The sequence below is a fragment of the Vidua macroura genome, chromosome 15, assembly GCF_024509145.1.
Source record: "Vidua macroura isolate BioBank_ID:100142 chromosome 15, ASM2450914v1, whole genome shotgun sequence".
In the NCBI taxonomy this organism is placed as follows: domain Eukaryota; kingdom Metazoa; phylum Chordata; class Aves; order Passeriformes; family Viduidae; genus Vidua; species Vidua macroura.
In genome coordinates this window covers 12,850,832-12,871,537 of record NC_071585.1, presented here as the reverse complement: position 1 = coordinate 12,871,537, position 20,706 = coordinate 12,850,832, and the positions used below count along the sequence as shown (strand labels likewise).

General features: G+C 46.5%; 1 protein-coding gene across 1 annotated transcript in view; it reads left to right on the top strand.

Moving 5' to 3' along the window:
* Positions 1 to 18,371, top strand: part of GLRA1 (glycine receptor alpha 1) — a 36,710-nt gene extending 18,339 nt beyond the window's left edge. The window contains exons 3-9 of the mRNA XM_053991357.1: positions 951 to 1,018; positions 9,903 to 10,126; positions 12,335 to 12,417; positions 13,062 to 13,199; positions 13,929 to 14,143; positions 14,732 to 14,878; positions 18,057 to 18,371. Of these exons, the coding sequence (XP_053847332.1) occupies positions 951 to 1,018; positions 9,903 to 10,126; positions 12,335 to 12,417; positions 13,062 to 13,199; positions 13,929 to 14,143; positions 14,732 to 14,878; positions 18,057 to 18,371 (1,190 nt within the window). The remainder of the gene's footprint in view (positions 1 to 950; positions 1,019 to 9,902; positions 10,127 to 12,334; positions 12,418 to 13,061; positions 13,200 to 13,928; positions 14,144 to 14,731; positions 14,879 to 18,056) is intronic.
* The last annotated feature ends 2,335 nt before the right edge of the window (positions 18,372 to 20,706 follow it).

Genomic DNA, 20,706 nt, shown 5'->3' with positions numbered 1-20,706 from the left:
ACCACAATCTTTTCATCCCTTGACCCTCACTCCTTTCCTTTGGTGACCCCTTAACTTCTCCAGTACGAGCAGGGTAAGCAAAGCTCTGATCTGAAAGCAAATCAAGCCCAGGAGAGGCATGGCCCAGAGACCAGGATTACCTTCTGCCCAAACAGCACAGCCAGAAAATCCCTGCTGGCAGAGCCCTGAATTCTCCTACCCAGCTGTGAGCCCTGAGAGCCTGGATCAGGATCATCACCTGGGGTTTGGGGTTTACAGGCAGTTCTGCTTGGAAACACCAACAGCAACACAAGAAACACGGGTACTAAAACATCTGAAAAGGAGGTCTCAGGACACTGGAAAGGTGTTGGGATTTGTAACCTGGGATTTACCCTGCTGAGCAGCCAGTCTCTCCCTGCTGTTTGAGGATGCAGAGGGTCAAGTAGGCAGTGTCAACCCAACACCACCATCATCACGTGGGGTATTTGCTGCTTTAGCCAGCCTGATCCCTACAGCTCACTCTGCTGCACTGGCTTTGAAGGGAGCACATCATCCTAGTTCAGGAACAGTGAGTATTTCACAAGCGTAGCTCTAAATAAAAGTCGATTGTCTCTCAGCTCCTTTCTGGGATACTTTGCTATCACATTCAAGGTGAAATTACCACCATATAGCCAGGTCAAGACACCTAGAAACTGTCCTGGCTGGCTCTGATCTATTCCTGTTCGTCTGAGCAGTTCCCATCAGAGATCTATAAACACTGCTAAACCGGGGAACAGAGGCAGAGCACGAGCCCTGCCTGGTGTCAAACTGGCCTCAGAACCAAGACTGGACCTGGCAGGGCACCCAGGCCTTCCTCCCCTGCTCACCCCTCAGTCACCCCATTCCCACAGCAGGTTTTAACTCCAGAGTTGAAATCCTCTGTTCCACGAGCACACAGTGAACTGCTGTTCCAATCTGTGTTTGTCATGCAGGCCCACCAGTGAACGTCAGCTGCAACATTTTCATCAACAGCTTTGGTTCGATTGCAGAAACAACTATGGTAAGTAAAAATCACAGCACAGCTGCTCAGCCACTGCCTCAGCCTCAGTGCACTCCCAGAAAATGCAGCATCACCCTCCTCCTCAGGGAAAAACACTCAGTGCTCCCGAGCTCACTCAAAGTTTGAGTAAATTAATGGTCAACACGCAAGACTCATTTCATGTGGCTGAAGATCACAGAGTCTCCATCTGCATCTTATAAAAACACCCCATGAGCAAAGGACAAGGGTCAGAAAGGAAAACAAATAATCTTTTTCTGAAGATTTGCCTAAGGCTCCAAGCTCAGTGACAGTTACAGATACTTTGTGTTTAAGTGGGCATAAATCCAAAATTAATCTGGATTCAAAGAGAAGGCAAATCAGCTGAACTCAAATTCAGCTTGCACCAGGATTTCAGATTCCCAAAGATTAAGAGAATTATTAAAGACTACAGTGATTGTTTTCTTGGAGACATATTTCTGGTAGACAATGATTTTTAGTAGAAAATCAAAACTAATATTTCTGAGTTAAGACTCACTTCATACAAAATTAGTGAGCATGGCTAAAGGCTGTATCTAATTGGCAAGGCACTAGGAGCAGAGGATCACTAGAACAGGAGATAATTGCTCCATCTGAAAACTATTAAAGATTGGTTGTGACATAACCAGTGAACAGCAAAGGAAAAAACTCTGGAGGTACTGTGCCTTACTGCTGTGCTAATTAAAGATAATCCAGAAATATGGTGTTTAATTACCCTCTGGTAATTCTTTTTCTAGAAAAATGCTGAATGAAGAATGCAAGGTTCCAGCTTCAGGCATTCTGTGCATTCAGGCAGGAAGTTTTAGGCTTTGCATAGAGATCACACCCCCTGACTTGAACAAATTACTTGGCATGCCCACCACTGTCAGGGGAGAGCCACAGCCATACAGCTCAGGTTATGAGTCTCTTCTGACACTGCATCATTCTGTTGGAAATATTTATGTTGGGACAGTTCAGTTCTGGTAGTGGAGGAGAAAAACAAAGCTGTTATTCTGTCCAAGCACAAGGAAACAGATTTCCTATCTGGCCTGCAGAATTTGTCAGAGCTCACAGGTGGGGAGTGTAGCGTGGATTCATTTGTGTATAAAGCAAAAGAGGAAGAACTGCCACTGAAATACACATCTGTTCCTAATTTACTGTTTATTGGTTACCTCCTTTGGCCTTGCAGGCAATAAATGCTGTTCCTACACACCAACCCAGAGTGCAAGGGAGCAGGACAAGCCCACAAAGGATGTGTGCAAAGTACAGAGCACATTCCACTGAAGCGTTTTTCAGTGCATCTGTCCCACACTGCGAGATGCACTGGAGCAGCCAAAGATGCCACATGATCGCTGCAAGCAGGATGCTCCATAAAATTAGCACAGGCTAGCACAAGAGAGATGCAGTTCACCTCCAAGACATGCTGCAGGGACTTGCTATCATCTCCAGATGCCACTCATTTCATAGGCACTCTTCCATGGAAAAAAAAAATCCCCATGGGAGCCCAAGAACACCCTGTGGGCACATTGCTCTGTCTGGAAATATCCAAGGCAGCTCTGACAAGCCAGCCCAGATGTCAGGCTGACACAGCAGCACACAGCCCGATCTAATGTGTGGGAGCAGCAGTTCTGCTTGTAAACACCAACAGCAACACAAGAAATACAGGTACTGAAACAGCTGAAAAGGAGATCTCAGCAAGCTGGAGAGGTCCTGGGGATTTGTAAGCTGGATTTGCTCTGCAGAGCAGCCAGTCCCTCCCCGCTGTTTGGGGACGCAGCAGGACAAACAGGCAGTGTCAGCTCCCCAGCAGTTTCTGGGAAGAACAGACTGTCCTGTCTTGAAGGGATTTTGAGACCTGACCATTTATAATTCAATCAAGTGGTCAAACATCAGAGGAAGGGGTGGCAACATGCAAAATGGAGAGGGGCAAATCAGTGTTTTACCAGAAAGAAAGCCATAGCCTATCACTGACCCCTGGGACTGATGATGACAAAACTCCCCCAGCTGCTTCACTGGCCAAAAAGTGAAAGAAAATTATGTTTTAAACCCCCATCATTAGGCACTCTAAGCCTGGTCAGGTTCAGGTGTGAGTACTACACCACCTTCTATTTTATTACTATTACACTACTACCTGCAGGAGCAGTCACAGGGTTTTATGGGTACCCCACATGCAGATGGAGAAGGCTTTAAAATATCTCCATGGTGGGCTGATACTTCCTACAGAAAATACCACTGCTCCCTTCTAAGTTTACACTGCCTGAAGATCACAAATCAGTGTAAATCATGAGCTCACCATGCAGAGGATTAGAGAAATTAGAGGGAGACTGCTCACTTATGGCTTAAAGCCTCATGGAAGGTAGAAGAAGAGGAGAAAATACAAAAAATAGAAAAAAACCAGGCATTTGATGACAGCTGGGTCTACAAACCTCAGAAGGAAAGACAACAAGTTGCAGCCAAGAGAAGGCACAAACTCCCCAGAGTGGGCAGAAAGCTGCTGCCTGCCCCACAAAGGTTCAAAATGAACAGGGCAATAAACGGAGATCTGAAAACTGCTGCAAGGTTGGGGGAATTTTAAAAAAATTAAAAGGCAAAGTCATCCACCAAATTGAATTCCTAAGGCAGAGCTGATTTAGAGCAGGGGAAGCAACTCCTTTAAGCATCCTGCAGAGCTGGAGACCCAACATAAAATCCTCTAGTGGTGCACATAATTGATGGGACATTTATGTCGGGTTGCAGCTCAGAGCTTGTATGCAGCCCCACTTGCCTGGAGCTCTAAGGACAAGGGAGGCTGGCACTGGGAGCACATCCCTTGTTGTGCTCCAAGGGGGAGGAGAGAACCAACCCCAACAGCCAGGTCCTCCTGCCCCAAAGCATCACTGCAATAGTGCATCCAACAGCCAGGGACTCCCAAGGACAGGGGCAAGATGCAGCCACTCTCTCCAATTCTTATTATGACAAACACCAAATAACCCCCAAATACAAGCTCTTAAATCCCTTTTTGCTGTTCAAAAGCATAAACAACTCCCCAGCCATACCAGATTATGAAACTTATAGCAAATGTAGAAATTTCTCATTCCAAATAAACAGAAGTGAAGCACCTTGAGAACAGGGTTCTTGGGTTTTGAGTGAAGAAGCTGCACCAGCTTTGGCTTTTCTTTGGGGCATGAGGCAACTGATAGGATTATCTGAGCATTTCATTAATAAATTCCCTGCTATAACAGCAAACTGGAAATTAAGTGATGCCCTTGCTCACTCTTCCAGTGGAAGCTGCAGTTTTGTGGCCTTCCACTGGCTTAGGCAGCTGGCAGCATTTTGTACACAGTGCAGGCATGGGGAGAAGAAGAAACACATTTTTACACCATCACCCAGCAATGATAGCAGCTGGACTCAGGATGAGCTTTTCTAGACTCTTCTTTTAAAAAGAACACACACACAGCAAAGAAGAGACTGAAAAAAAAAAAAAAAAAAAGAAAAATAACAGAAGAGCCAGCACAGCCTCCCTTAGACACAGTGTAAATATGCAAATTCATTTTTGCTGCTTTCATGCCATAGTTATCTCATCTGAAAAGAGCAAAGCAAATGTGACCTTCCAGCCAGCTGCAGCACAGCCACAACTGAGCTCCCAGCATCTCCTGAGGACAGGAGAAGCTGGAGGCTGCAACTGTCCAAATGTTGAGTGCTTGTTCAGAGACATCTGCACATGAGATTTCCAATGAGAAAACAAAGCATCCTGCAAAGCAGACCAATAAATTCAATCAAAACTCACAAACCCCAGTATAGCAGAGATTCTGATGAAGAACTTGGGTCCCACATTTAATACTGGTCTCACTCACTCCAAAATCAGCAAAAGATATGAGTTTCAATGCACAAAGCCCATAGCAGCAGTTAGGTTTTGAGCAGAACTTCCTGCAGTCAGTCATTCTTAAACCCGACCATCAGTCCCACAGAGATGATAAGCACCTAACAAGTCACACAACACAAAATGAAAAGGTTTTCACGACTACTCCCAGTCTGCTGCCATCTCAGTGTTAGACCTGCAGTGTTCCAGCTGTCTGTGATTAGAGTTTATCCTTGCACTAATGGGGAAGGGAGGGAGAAAAGAAAAAACAGCAAAAAGAAGCCATGAAATAGGACTGTGCAACTCAAATACAAAGACACAAAACGCCCTCAAACTGAAAAACAAGACCTCACTACTAAATACCTACATTTGTAATTCTGGGTGCTGGCTGCAGCTCACATCCCAGCAGATCTACTGGCTCAGATAGATAGATAGATATAGCTATATCTAGATATATCTAGATATATATATTCCCCACTTTTTAGAGGAAGACACAGAAAAACCTTCTGCTTTGGATTCCAGCATAAAAATCCCCACACTTATTAAGCACCAGGGTACTGCTCCCACCCCTCATCAGGTGCCTGCCCTTCTCTGATACAGATTCCTCCTCCCCTCACCCAGGGGTGGTTTCACACAGGCTTCAAATTGGCCACTTGCTATTAATACTTCCCAGGGCTGCTCCTGGTGTGCTTTCTGGTTTTGCAGTCTGTTGTAGTGCTCCTTGACAAGGCAGGTTCCCTTCAAAATGTTTGTTCATTCCAATCTAGAGACTTAACTCAATGCTAGCAAAGCCCCTCATGCTCCGGTGGGGTCCCAGAATCCCCTTCTGAAGGAGATCAGTCTCTACCCTCTTTTTTCCACCAGCAAAATGTAAATTTATCAGAGGGGAAATCTCTCCCCAAAACTGTTCAGTGCAGAGGCTGCTCTGACAGGACACTGAGTCGGGAGGGAAAACCTATGGAGTGCCCTGAGGGGCTCCATCCCTTGTGCTCAGCACTGCCTCCAGCCTCCTCTGCTTTCAGCAGAAGATGTCAAGGCTATGGGATCCTGGGAAGGGAAGGTCTCAAATGATCTTCTGTTTCCTTGTCTCCTTGCGAGGTCACTAAGCAGAATTTCATTTCAGCATTATCAAATTGAACTACTTTGATCACTCCAGTTATTCTCTTCCTGCCTTGCGTCATTTCCCTCTTGGGAGTAAAATGCCTTTGTGCCAAATTGCAAAGCTCCTGAATGCCTTCCCTGCACAGAGCTGCTGCTCCCCTCTCCCAAGCCAGCCAGAGGAGCAGGCTGCACAAGGTAATCAATGCCTGGATGTGATGGGCACACAAATGAGGAATAAGAAGGATATGGAGAAAGCGATTTTTATATTTTTTTGCCAATTTTGCAGCCCCAGTCAAACCTCTTCTTTCTTTGCTTGAAAGTTCACATCAGAAACTGGCCAGTGCTGTCCATCATTTAGGAATAACTGTGAACTACTTGGGGATGCTAATTAAGATCTCCTATAGAGCATCCAGGAGAAATGCTGCATGTCTCCAGGTAGCCAAGGAATGACTGTTGCTTGGCTCATCACCTCTCAGCCTGACTGCAGTGCTGAGGACAAAGCTTCCAGCACAGAGGATCCTCAGCTGGTACAGAACACTGTAACCCTTCTCTTAGCCTGTGTCACAGCACAGACATACCCTGACTGCTCTCCATGCCTTCTGCTGGCTCCTCAGGCAGTGTCATGTCCAGTTTGCAGTCACAGTGCTTGGTTTTACATTTATGTTCAAATAAGGCTCGACACAAGAAACCCTAAAAGGCTGCTCAGAACCTTCAAGATTGCAGTGCAATGACATAAGGGCAAAGGCATCTGGGAGAAAACCACATTCTCAGTGAGCAGGCCAGCTGTGGAGTAAACTCCCTGAGTAGGAAGATCTGCCTAAATGCACACACAGAGGTAAAATATTAATGCCCTGAAATGGCAAAGCCAGAGAATTGCATTCAATGCATGTATCAGATTCCTTCGTCCTTGCCTTTTTTATATCACAACGTAATGCCTTGTTTTCTGTATTCCAAAACAAAAAATACCCACAGCAAACACTTGTCTCCAAAGGAGGAGCACAGAGTGACACAAACCAGAGTTACTCCCCACAGCGCTGCACATCCCCGTGGTGGAGGTGGTGCAGTTTCTCCCACCACACACTCACAAGGCGCCCCTGGACTGCTCTCAGCAGGACATGAGGACAGGGCAGTGTCACTCTAGGGGTGAGTTAGGAGGGGCCTTCTCACAGCCGTACACTGTGAGAAATTAATTTTCATTTGGCCCATGAGTATTTACTTAAGCTGCCTCCTCATGGTTACAAAGTCTATTGATGACATTCTGCCTGTGGTCTGTTGCTGTGGTGGCAGCATAAACCATTCAACACCTCCCGTCTCACCCTTTCCTGTTCTTTTGGCAAATTTTGGAGCTGAAGCAGTGAATTTACTCCATCAACAAAGCTTATCCGCAGTAACTCAGGCTGTTGGAAGGAATTTGGCTCCATTCCCTCCCCCCTTCTACTACTCCATCAGGCTGAGCACACTTCTGGGCAGCTACCACTGAAGCTTCTTCCAAACATGAGTTTAATTTGTGTTGTACATGACAGAAGTCCCAAACTGGAGCTGACCTGCTAGCATCGAGCTTATTTGTAGCTGAATAAGCAAAACAACCTTTTGCTTTCTACCTATTAGGTCAGTGACATTGATTTCCCCTGGCTGCAATGGCTGCAGATCTTGAGGCACAGAAAACAGAGAATTGAAAATATACAGGTAGCTCTGGGAGCTGCTGCCTGCTGTGGAAAGTGAGAATTCATGGTTCCTTTCCTTTCCCAGGCTTGCATGATGGGCTGGCCCCATGCTGAGACCCTGGTCCCCAGCTGTCCCCAGCTATTCACATTTCCTCCAGACACATTATCCAGGGTCGACAGAGATGAATAATTAAGTCAGAGGGATGCACTAGGACTTGTGAAGGTGACACTTGGAGTATCAGCAGAAGGAAAGAGTGTTGCAATTCTTTTTTGTGTTCAGAGGTCTGCTCCTTTTAGCGTCAAGTCCGTGGTTCATTTGCTGTTGTCACAATCATTAATGTCATTAGCAGCTTCTGTGCTCTGAGGGTGCAGATGGCACCAAGTGGCCTGAAACAGACTCTAGACCATGTGCTTGGCTAAGAAGTGCCTCATCCAAAACACAGAGCACCCAACACAATCCTTTTATGGGAATAAATCACACAGGACTGCATTTTCTTCATGGTGGAAAAAGCCCATTCTTTATTCACATGACTCTTTTTTGTACAGTTTCACAGAGCTCGTGTGGGACTCCAATTGGTCAATAGTTTCTTGCCAATTACTTTTATTGGTTAGTAACAAGTTGTTATTCTGTATTGATTGGTACACTCAGTGTGTACTGCAGGGAAAGCTGTTCGTGAGAGATAGTTTTCATTTTTCTGTCTAACAGTGTAAAAACAGTTTATACAGGTGCAAGGTGTTTTTACCCAGGAATAGATTGTTATGTTAATGAACTGCTCACACCAGGATTGCTTTCACATGGGAACTTGCAAAGTGCCAGCTTTGACAAGGCCAGCCACAGATTCCAGGAGAGCAGGCTTGATTTTATGAAGCTTTTCTTTATGATTTTTCTACCTTACTGCAACATCCTCTCCCAACCCTCCAGTGCCACTGGACACCACGAGAGTTGTGTCCTCCTGGACAAGAGGCTGTAGGTTCACAGTCAAGTGAGCTCTTGAGGCAGCAGCATCACAGAGTCTCTCCTATACAGGCACCCTTCGACTCCAGAACTTTGTGTTCTCCAGATGGAAAGAACAGACCTGGTGGCAGAGTGAGGGGGAGCCTCTCACCGAGTGCCTGCAGCAGGGATCAGACACCAGCAAGCACGTCAGACACCCTCCATTAACTGTGTCCTAATAAAAGTCTCCAAAGTACATTTATATTAGAAAGGCAGCAAAGAAACCCTTAATCATGAGAAGGACTATTCATTTGGGCCTGGGCAGTGGAATTGGTTTGTTATATGCTGCTCTTCAGATGCAGTCTGCCTCTATACTTAGAAAATGTCAATTAATTTATGGTTGTGGAGCTTTCATCCCTCTCCTGATAGCTGGCACATCCTCTTCCCATTTCAATTTGTTGTCTCGCTTTCTCATGTGAAAGTCAGAAGAAAAGGAGCATGCAGATCACCCTGGGAAGCTGTCGGTCACACAGGGAGAAGAGAAACTGCCCCTAATTTTCCAGTAGTGTCTGAACTCAGCCTCAGCAGCCAGCCTTGACCTGGGAACTTAGGGGAACTGTAAGACTTGTGGTTATGAAGCGAGTATAATTTTGCATAGTGCCAAGGGACTACCTTCAGTTAAGGAAGGTGGTCATCCTATAAAATCTGTTGCCTTTATGGCATTTTGACATTAGAGAGGGGAACCCAGAATGCTCAAGATTAGGAGAGCAGACTTCATAAATATCCCTCTCCTGCTCACAAACTCTAACCAAGGGCAGCTGCTCCCATTGGCTCATCTGAGTTATCCTTGTATTAGCAGACACACAGGGAGTTTCTCTTTCATGGACAATCTTTCTCGCTGTGCCTTTTCCTTTCCCAGTGCTGGGTGAACTACAGATAGTCACGATATGGGACAGTTCAGCACTAAAAGGAAGCTGGTTTCAGTTTCTCTCCCCACTTACTCCTCTGGAACATCCTCCTGCTGACAGCGGCCGTTCTGCCCTCCACAACTGCTCATATTTTCTGCAGCCCCAGGGTCCAGACAGAGAGGTCCTGGCCCTTCCCACACAGCTGACAATTGCTGTAACAGAGGGATGCAGGGACAGGCAGCTGCTCATGCTATGCCATAGCTGTAGGCTTCGAAGCTAAAAATTAATAACAGTCCCTTGAGGAATAATACCAAAAACACTTGGCATCGCTTGGGAACTCTAGGCCTGGATATGGTCTGGCTGATTTTAGGATGGTTTTAGTGTGTGCTCCCCAGCTGCCAGCACCTCGAGGCTGCTCTGAGCTCTGCTGTGTGTCTGCGTGCAGGATTACAGGGTGAACATCTTCCTGCGGCAGCAGTGGAACGACCCCCGGCTGGCCTACAACGAGTACCCCGACGACTCCCTGGACCTGGACCCCTCCATGCTGGACTCCATCTGGAAGCCTGACTTGTTCTTTGCTAACGAGAAAGGGGCCCATTTCCATGAGATTACCACGGACAACAAGCTGCTGAGGATCTCCCGGAATGGCAACGTCCTCTACAGCATCAGGTGAGGAGACTCCACCCAGGTCATCCCAGCCTAGACTTTGGGCATGATGCTGGAAAAGAGAAATTTAGGGGGTTTTAAGGTGGGAGATCATTGATTTAGCAGTGATCAAGCAATGTGATTAAAAGAGACCTCTACTAAAGCATATTGAGACAGAGGCTTGGTCTGGGAAGGAATTTAACTCATCTTTATCTCTTTCAGTTCAAGGACTTCTGCTTGTAGTACATTCCTTAACATCCCTAATGTAAAATTACTTCAGATATCTTATGTCAGTACAAGCCTAAAACCAGCTGTGCTGTGTGAAAACCAGTAGAAGCTTATGAACACTCTGTTTCCAAAGCTGCAGCATTTCCTGTTCAAAAAAAAAAAAAGTAAAAATCAGGGAAAATGCTTAGTAGAGCCCCATGGCTTTGTCTCAGCCCAGTTTTCCTTTTATTGCTAGATCCACGAATCCATCAGCAAAATTGAACTAATTACACTGAATTTCCCACAGGAAATCAACCTTAGCCCCCACCTTCACTTCCAAACCCATTCACACTTTATTTTAAACCAATGAAATTTAGATCAAACTTCACGGGCCTAGACTGGGAAAGTTTAACTCTATATTGAAGACCTTTTCACCTCATGTATAATGTAAATTTGCCTCTGGAACACACACCCCATCTCACACTGCAGCTCCCAGGGGCAGCAATGGGAAGGAAAAGCAGTGTGGAGCTGTAAAATGGGAGATAAACAGCTTAATGCTGCAAAGTAGATGGCCTCCATCAAACAACAAAGAGGTTCCAGCCCAAAGACCTGCTGGCCAAAACAATAAGAATTGCCACGTGTGTTGGCTGAATGAGGAAACCTCTCCGTTCTTAAACTTAAAACCAGGCAGGGAGCAAAGCTAACAGCAGCACTTGGCAGTGAGCATGGCACAGAGCTCTGCTCCAGGAGGCTCTGCAGGGGCACAGAGGGGCACAGGGTGCCCCAGCCCTGGGGTTGCTCTGCCAAGCAGAGCAATGACTCAGCAGGGAGCATGAGAAAACCACCATTTTCAAGGTAAAAACTTGAAAATATTTCAGTTCTTGTTTAAAAATAACAACTTGCCTATTTCACTCATCTCTGAATGAAATTATAGGTTTCTTTATAAGTATGTTTTCCTGTGAAAATTAAAAAGAAAGAAGAGCACACTGTAAATTCAAAGAGTTTGCAGAAGGAGAAGTAGTCTTTCCCTTTAAAAAGAAAAATCTCTGCCATTTTCTAACTGGTTCTTTGCTAATACTACATGTAATAATCAAATTCTAGGCAAGGCATTTACAAGAAGGTGGATTTTGTCACATCTTCTGTCCCAACATGCCTCTGAACTCAAGCTGAGAATTTCTAACAACATAAGATTTTAAATTAAAGTATCTTTCCCTCCTGATAAGTTTCTTGTAGGTCTGATGACAGAAAAATTCAATTTCTGTCCCCTGGGTAATTCTGCTATTTCTACATCAAGGCAAAAAGTTGAAAATCCTAAACACTTCAGGGAACAACATTTTCAATATTATCAAACCAAATAACTCAAGTCTAACTATCTGGAGCAAATCATTTAGTTTCAGCTTGTTGAACCAACCAAACATTTTAAGCATAGATCATGGTACAGAGCAGCACAGCAATATAACACAGAAAACACAGCCTGCACCTAGTGGAAAATGGAGAAAGAAATAGAGGTCTCAAGGGCTCTGCAGGAATTCAGGAAGGTACAGGAGTTCATATTGGCTTAGCACAAGGCATTTTCCCTGCAGAAAATCCCACTGAAGTCTTTCTTTCCCTACACACAAACATATGATCTTGATCAAACTTCCTTTTGGTGGTTTTTTATTACACCCAAATGTTCTGTTCAGAGATTCACAAACAGTGCCAGTCTCTAGAAATGCCTCTGGGGGTTCCAGAGAGTGGCCTTGGGCTTTCTGCTAACCCAGCCTGTTGTGAACCTGAGGCAGGCCAGGAAAAGCAGCAGAACTGTTTGTGAACTCTGCTGCACGCAGTCTCAAACAGCACTGCAATGAAACGAGCAGCAGGCTCTGCTGGGAATGGATCACAGACCCAAATGTTGAGCATTTCTGGTGCTTTCCAGCTCCAGAGTGAGAGCACAGGCAGGAAGAGATGGGTGCTCTGCCATTGCCCCAGCTCAGCCCTCAGCAGTGCCCGCTGTTTGGCATTCCCTGTGCTCTCCTCTCTCCTCAGGATCACGCTGACTCTGGCCTGCCCCATGGACCTGAAGAACTTCCCCATGGACGTGCAGACGTGCATCATGCAGTTGGAAAGCTGTGAGTCCTGTGCACATTTTGGAGAGGAGACAATCTCTTCTCCATGCTGCTCTCCCCTGCCATCTCCTTTCCCAGCTGCAGCCCATCCCCAGCCCAGCCTTCACTGGAGGCTTGCTCAAGAACCTCGTGCCTAGGATTTTCCATTTATTCAGCCCATGTGACATTTGCTAGGAAAGCCAAACCTCAGAAGATCCCATGTGAGGAGCCCTGGCTTGCTCGTGTTTACATTGGCCTTTCACTTTGCAGGAGGGAGGTGGGAGTGCTTTCAGCTGCAAGTGGGGTTTTTTCTCTCTGGATGAACATCTGCCACTTGTACATGCTGCTTATCCCAGAGGAGGGAAAGATGATGAGCTCCTCCAGAGAAAGCAGTCAAGTTGGAAACAGTAGAAAACAGTTCAGCAAGCCAAATTCAAGAAAAAAATGTTATTTATTGCAGAAAATCCATTGCAGCTCCAGTGGAGGTCGTTGCCCTGGCTCTTACCATGAACAAGCAATTTTGCCTCAACCCAAATCCCATTCATGACAGCACTGTCAAGGAAGGCCAGGATGCCCCCCCTGCCTCCAAGCTCTCTTCTGCAACACTGTCCCTTTACAGATCAGTATTTAATGGGATTCACATGACATTTGTCCCTTCCTCTCAACAGTTGGCTACACAATGAATGATCTCATATTTGAGTGGCAAGAAAAAGGAGCAGTGCAAGTTGCTGACGGGCTGACATTGCCTCAGTTTATCCTCAAAGAAGAAAAAGACTTGAGATACTGCACAAAGCACTACAACACAGGTCAGTGCTATTAACCCTTAACTGAGGGGTTCAGTAGAGAGGAATTCAGGACTGTGCATTTGCCAGAGTCTCTTGCTCTGTCTGATGGCACTCTGGCCTTGTCCTTCCAGAGATAACAGACAAGTGGAAACAGATAGCTAATTGAAAGCTAATGGACATAAATGTGCAAAACCCTCTTGTCCCCGATAACATCTGCATCAATTCAAGGGTGTTTGATTGGGATCTTCTCTCCTAGAACCTTCTTTTGTCTTTGTAATTTAAGTGGCAAAGGACATACTGCCAAAGGGCTTTCTTTGCTATGTTAATGTTCATAGAATCTTAGAATGGTTTGGGTTGGAAGAGACCCTAAAGACCATATTGCTCCAACCCCCTGCCATGGGTAAGGACATTTTTCACTATCCCAGGTTGTTCCAAGCCCTGTCCAACCTGGCCTTGGGCACTTCCAGGGCAGCCACAGCTTCTCTGGGCAACCTGTGCCAGGGCCTCCCCTCCCTCACAGGGAAGAATTTCTTCCTAATACCTAATCTAAACCTTTTCTCTTTCAGTTTCAAGCCATTCCCCTTTGTCCTATCACTGGGCATGCCCTGGGCAACAGCTGTTCATTTCCTCCCCTAAAAAGACTCTGGTTTAGGCAACTCAAGGAAAAGGAAAATCCCCAGCCACTGGCTGAAAACAGGAGGCTCACTGTGCCTTACCAATAACCTTCCATGTATCTCCCATCCTCCTCAGGCAAGTTCACCTGTATAGAAGCTCGTTTTCACCTGGAGAGGCAAATGGGCTATTACTTGATCCAGATGTACATTCCCAGCCTTCTCATTGTCATTCTGTCCTGGATCTCCTTCTGGATCAACATGGATGCTGCACCTGCTCGTGTGGGCCTGGGCATCACCACCGTGCTCACCATGACCACGCAGAGCTCTGGCTCCCGAGCATCACTGCCCAAGGTAGGGAACACCCTTGGAACACCAGGGAAATCAGGCTCCTTTTGGGGACAGCACCTAAGGAAATCCTGACACAGATCCTCCTGGTGCCTTTGCACAGTTCCTGTGTAATGACAAACAGAGCAAATTCCAGCCCCATCCTGAAAAAATGTTATATTCTGTATGAGTAGCAGCAAAACCTCCCCTACAATTCAGCACTCACCACAGCTCCCAGCAACCAGGAGCTCTGTACTTTACAAACCTTTGCAACAACCACACATGGATGTGCACTCTACATTTTAGCTTTTTAGTCACTTGACCATCCTACTCTTATAATAGTACTGAACTTCCCTTTATGAAAGGCTTCCAGTATGGTGGATTACTGTTTTCCTTGCATATAAACAATCACAATCAAGGCCTGAATAAATTAAAAGCCATGGAATTATTGCTACTTAAGAGCCCATGAGGAGTTTCAGTGACCTGATAACATATTTATGTTAAATGAGCATGATTCTGGTGTCCAAGAACAGATGTCAGCCATGTAAAACACCAAGTAAAAATGCATTTGGGTAAGGAAGCCACCCCATTTCTGTCTCTTTCTCTGACTCCTAGGTGTCCTATGTGAAGGCCATAGACATCTGGATGGCCGTGTGCTTGCTGTTTGTGTTCTCTGCCCTTCTGGAATACGCTGCCGTCAACTTCGTGTCTCGGCAGCACAAAGAGCTGCTCAGGTTCAGAAGGAAGAGGAGGCATCATAAGGTAATACATAAAGCATGAAGGACACAGTGAAATCTGTCCCAGCAGAACACCATGGTCAACTGAACCGAGCCACTAGCCCCCAGGGAAGTCCCCAGTATCTGGTCAGACGTTGAGGAGGCTCACACACCAAAAAGCAGAGCTGCCTCAATGAATTGTGCCTGTTCTAACAGCCTGCTGACCCCGGGAGTCCAACAAGCTGGGTTTTGCTAGCTCAGCCAAAAGGGTTGTTCTCAACAGGACAATTGTCACACAGCAATGCTCTGGTGTGAGTTCTCCTCCCCAGAAGCTGCAGCCAGGGCTGGGGGGAGGCAGGCAGGGAGGCGTGGGGGTGTCTGTCAGAGAGAGCACCCCCAACACAACAGCCTGCAGTAGCCCAGAGGTAAGTGACACCTCTTTTGTCTCTGCCATCTCCATGTTCAAAAGCATCTGCTTCTCAGACTGACTGCAAATTCCTCCTGGAAGGAATGAGCTTTATTCTGAGCCTTAGCCTGCTCCATGCTTACCTGCCGTGGCTGATCCCAATCCCAATCTGAGCATGCACGCAGCCCCGACAGCTCCCCAGCCTGGGCTCCAACAGCAAAGATTTCACCTCACAGATCACATTAGAAAGAAACATAAAGGTGGCTGTGATCACATGGCCAAAGGCACTTAAGAATTGTCCCTATATAATTGGTAGAATCAGGAAAGGGGTTAGCAAAATTTCAGCACCAGGCCTGAGAGACTGCTCTTGGGAGAGCATTAAAAACCAGTACATTTTCTGGGAGATAAAATCAAAGACAATTTTGCTGATGAAAATCTCAAGCAAACCCATAGGTGACAACCAAGGTCTGCCTTAAATATTCTTCATAGGTATTTGTCTACTTTCCATGATCCATCCCATCCAGAAACCTTCTCCCGTTCCATTGTTTCACTATCCCAGCCATTAAAAGTCTTTCCCAGGGTCTAACCAGTCCTGCAGCAGATCACAGTGTGTGCTTGCAGAACTGCTACCATTCCAGGAGGAAGTGGGGCTGAGGAGCAGGAATCCCTGTATTTTTCTAGATTTGTCTCTCTCTGCCTCAGTTGTCCTATCTGCAAAACAGGAGGTAATTGTTCATTTGTGCTCAACCCAGTCAGGACCAGGGATGAAAAGTGTTGGACAAATGCAAGGGAAAAGAAGTAACAGATGAGACCTCAGCACCCACTGATTTTGTTTGACCAGAACAGGGTTGGTTCTGCCATCCCAAAATCAACAAAGCTTTGGTTCAGAAGATGCAGCTGAACAGAGGCAGAGCTAAACCCACCCACGTGGGTGCCTCCATAGTGTATTTATCTCTTCATCTGGATTCAGGCATGCCATCTCTGGATCTGTGCTGTTGTATGCAGATCAGTCTGTTGATAAAACAGAAAGAAGGAAAAGAAAGCCACTAATACTCAGACAAGTTTAAGGGATATTTGCCAGAGCTGCTCCACTGAACACAAGGCTGTTAGCACAGTCCCTGCTCAATCTCACAGCTATTTAATTGGAGCAAAGCATAAACAAAAACACTTGCAAAAGCTAAATGAACAAGGTTTGCAGGCTCATCAGAAAACTAAGCTGATTGCTAATATGTAAATGGGCTAATGCAGCTGCCAAAGGCACTAATTGCTCTGTCCTGATGTCCTGACTTGTCTGGGTAGCTCTGACTGGTTTAGGCATGACACACCAGGCTAAAAAAAAGTGAGATGTTGCAGTGGTAAGGACCAGTCTGCTTAACATGACACCATCATCAGACCCACATGGAGTGTATTTGGAAACACTTCCCAGTGTGGCTGGTGATCTTTGCCTTTTTCCTTTGATATGGTACCTTGAAAAAGGCATTATTGTCTTCTCTAGCCCCAGTACACCACTCACCAAAACAAAGCCACAGTGGTCAAAACAAAGTCACAGCAAGTGGCCCCTCAGTAATGAAAAGATTAAAAAAAATCAGTAAATTAAGGATCAAGTGGTTTAGGTTAAGCCAGACACGTGCCAGACTTTGTTTGTGCAATGGGAAAAGAGCAGAGGCATTAATTACAGACATGATGAAGGTCCATAAGCTCTGAGTATTGCAGAAAGCCAGATCTTGATTTTATCTGGGTAGTTTTGTTTTGCTTAGATATGGCAGTATCCTCTGTGTCCTGCTCCTCATCCCATGCAGCTGCCCATGGGATGCAGGGGCCATCCAGAAAAGACACACTTCAAAGGACAGGGGAAGGGGCAGCAGGGCACAGTGGACAGGCAGCTACAAGGGAGGGGGCTGCTAGGTCAGTGTTGGGGGACACAGCATGGATCAGCCTCTGTTAATGATTAATTAGTGCCACTGCTCTACAATTAGCCTTGGTGACCTGAAGTCAAGAGACTTTGGGTTCTGACTCTGTTTCTGCAAATCACTGCTTGAATTACTCAGGCCAAACTAAGTTTTCCCTGTAACTACATCCCTGTGTTCAATAAAGTGGGGCTAAATTATTCTGGGATTCCAGCAAAGCTTTCACAAAAAAAAAAAAAACAAACAGCAACACCATTTGCCTTTAGATTAGAACACAAATTATATTTTTTTTTCAATAATTGGCATTAGCACAAGCAGCTATGTCTTACCATTGACCCACAGAAGGACACTTCAGTTCCTCACCTAAAAGTTGGCTCCTGGGGATGGCTGTGGGGTGCCGTGGGCAGGCGAGTGAGGGCTGGTTGCACGCTGCCTGCAGAGCTCTTTTCCTGGACAGCTCCTGGCTCCTGCACATCCATGTAACTCTGTAGGAAGCAGCTGCAGCTTTGGCTACAGGAGTTACATGAAGCCCACTCCTTCTGGGCAAGCTGAAACTGCACAGGCAAAGCAAAGAAGGTGCTGATAGGAGGTGGGGTGGGGTAGGGAGAGGCAGAAGCAAAACAGGGGATGCAATTGGAAAAATGAAAGCAGTGCCACAAACCCTTCAATATGTCAAAGACCTCAGCAGGGTGTAAGTCAATCCTGTTCTCCACGGGGTGCCTGGATCCCCTGATTTGCATCTGTGCACCACACAGCTGGCACCCCTCTATAAGGCTGGTCTCCCAAGAGCAGGGGGTTTGCCCAAGGGTGAGGCCGGGGCGTGGTGGGAGCATCTCTCCCGTGCAGAGCAGGACGCTGTCAGCGGAGAGCCTTATAGCGAGGGTGCACTGCCTATATCTCATTTTAAGTAGAGTCCCATGCTCAATCTGTTCCAGGAGGACGAAGCTGGTGAAGGCAGGTTCAACTTCACCGCCTACGGGATGGGGCCAGCGTGCCTACAAGCCAAGGATGGCATCTCTGTCAAGGGAGCCAACAACAACAACACGGCCAACCCGGTGCCGCCGCCGTCCCGCTCCCCCGAGGAGATGAGGAAGCTCTTCATCCAGAGGGCCAAGAAGATCGACAAGATCTCCCGCATCGGCTTCCCCATGGCCTTCCTCATCTTCAACATTTTCTACTGGATCATCTACAAGATAGTCCGCAGAGAGGATGTGCACAACCAGTGAGGGGAGGGGAGCAGCCGGGAGGGAGCGAGCAATCCTTTATATATGTGCAATAGCAATGCAGCAATGCATGAATTTAAAGAATGCGGCAATATCTACTAAAAAAAAAAAAAAAAAAGGGGAAGGGGCTGGGAGGGACTTTTAATCATGTGAACTGAGGCACAGGGAGGAGAAAAGAAGCTCTTGATCTGGGGAGCACAGGGTGGGAGTTAGTTTTACAGCATAGGAAGATGTGGATTGCTCCTGCAATCCAAGCAGTGTAATATAGTAATATATATTCATGCTTAATTATAATGCAAAAACAAAACAAAACAAAAAAAAAGACCAACAAAAAAAAAATCCTTTTTTTAGCCTATTAACAGCTTAGATTCTCAAGTCACTGGAATGATTCATGATTCCATGTGCAGAAACTACTGCAATTATGCTTTATCTGACTTTTGCTATAGAAAGGCCATTCCAGTCAAGTACGTGGGGGGAAAAACCCCTAACAAAAGAGGAAAAACACCTCAAGAAAATCATTCTGTTCTTCTCTAGGTTTTGCACTTTGAAAATCAGATAGATGGGGAAACTTAAGAAAGAGGCTGTGGATTGCTGTTTATTTTATATATTTACTTTTTTTAGTCACGGGTTTGCCGATCAAACACATTGTGACTTTTGCATAGAGGAAAGCAAATACATTATCTCTCTCATCCCCACCAGAGAGCATCCAAAGGAAACCCAAGAAGGACATCAGGGCCTTCATCAGAAATCACAGGTACCTTCTGTCCTTTTAAATAACCTGGCAGGATTCAAGTCCCAGGAGGCAGAAATGTTATTCAGAACATAGAAATTATGAAGGATTTTTTAAATAGTTTTTTGTTTGTTTGTTCTTTTTTTTTTCCAAACCCCTTTCTGTCATGTTTGTTTACAATAGGGGGATGGAAGCAATTGTATTTAAAATATAGAGAAAACAGGCATCTTGATGCCTTGTTTTGACAGGACCGGGCGTGTGGCAATACTGTCAGTGAGGGGGGCGGGGGGCAGGTGTGTACAGAGAGAGCAGCTTTTATTTTCTGACATTTCATAGCAGTTATATTAATAGTGAAGCTGGGCCAATGGACCCAAAATTATATTTTTGTATCTATTTTGGTGCTGCATTTACCTTGAACACGGATGGGAAGATGGAGCAGGCTGCTTTACCCCTCTCTGCTGCCTGGCAGAGAGATGGGGGAGGCTGGCACAGCTTGGTGGGGATGGGGACAGGGGGGAGGGAGGTGGGAAGGGGTGAGCAAAGGGGTTTCTCTTTGCCCAAGAGGTAGCACAGGTTGGCATTGGTGTTTGGGGTGCCAAGCACCTCTAGGGTGTTACTTGAAAGCCTGGCTTGGGGTCTGTGGGCAAGCCAAGGGCTTGATGTCCCACTTGTCCCTCTGGGCCCCTGGGTGTGAGCTGGCTGCAGCACCCAGGGTGACTCTGTTGTGTTTGTTTGCACTTTAGGGAGAGAGGTGAAAGCACCAAGGAATAGACAATCAGTCTGCACTGAAGCACTTGGGGTCAGGTCTGGGTTAGGCACCGAAAGAAGGCAGAGAGAAAAGTGGCACCCACGGGGTGCATCCACTCTCCTCCCTCTCCTGCTCAGGATGGGAGCAGAGCTGGGCTGGGCTGTGGATCTGCTGCTTGCTGTGGGGACAGACAGCTCCCTCCTGCAGAGGCTGGAATAGCTCACAGCAAAGTGCCCTGGGGCACTGCCAGCTCCAGCCTGGCCCAGGTCAGCAGCACCCAAGCCTGGGATGGGAGGCTGAAGTCATGCTTAGCCATGGGTGTCCCAACCAGCACAGAAAGAAGCAGGTGAGAGGACAAGGGAGCCTGGGACCTGCCAGCTGTCCTGCACAGGGATGATGCCAGGAGGAGAAACACCAGAGAAAACACCAGCGCTTGCTGGAGCTGGGTAGAGGGACATCCATCTCCAGGGCTGCCATTCAGCACCTTTCACCAGCACTAAAAACACTTTCGTTTAAGAGGAAAAAAAGGGTGGAAAAAAAAAAAAGGAAAGAAAGAAACAAAAGACAAAAATAGCAAGAGGAAAAAAGGGAGAAAAGCGGTCACTGTGTGGACTAGGGCAAATGTTTGGCAAAGGCCACCCAGTTTTCTGAGTCCCTTCGTACTGCTGAGACAGGGACAGGTCACAAGGTCACGCACTGGGAGCGTGAACCAGCACATCAGCCCTTTCCCTCCACTGGAGCAGCAGAAAACCTGTGGGCTGAGGATTTCTCCTTCCCCTGGCAGACGGTGCTTTCCCACGCAGGGAGATCTCAAGCAGAGGCGTTATTTGATGCTGGGGCAACATCCCGAGCCTTGGCTG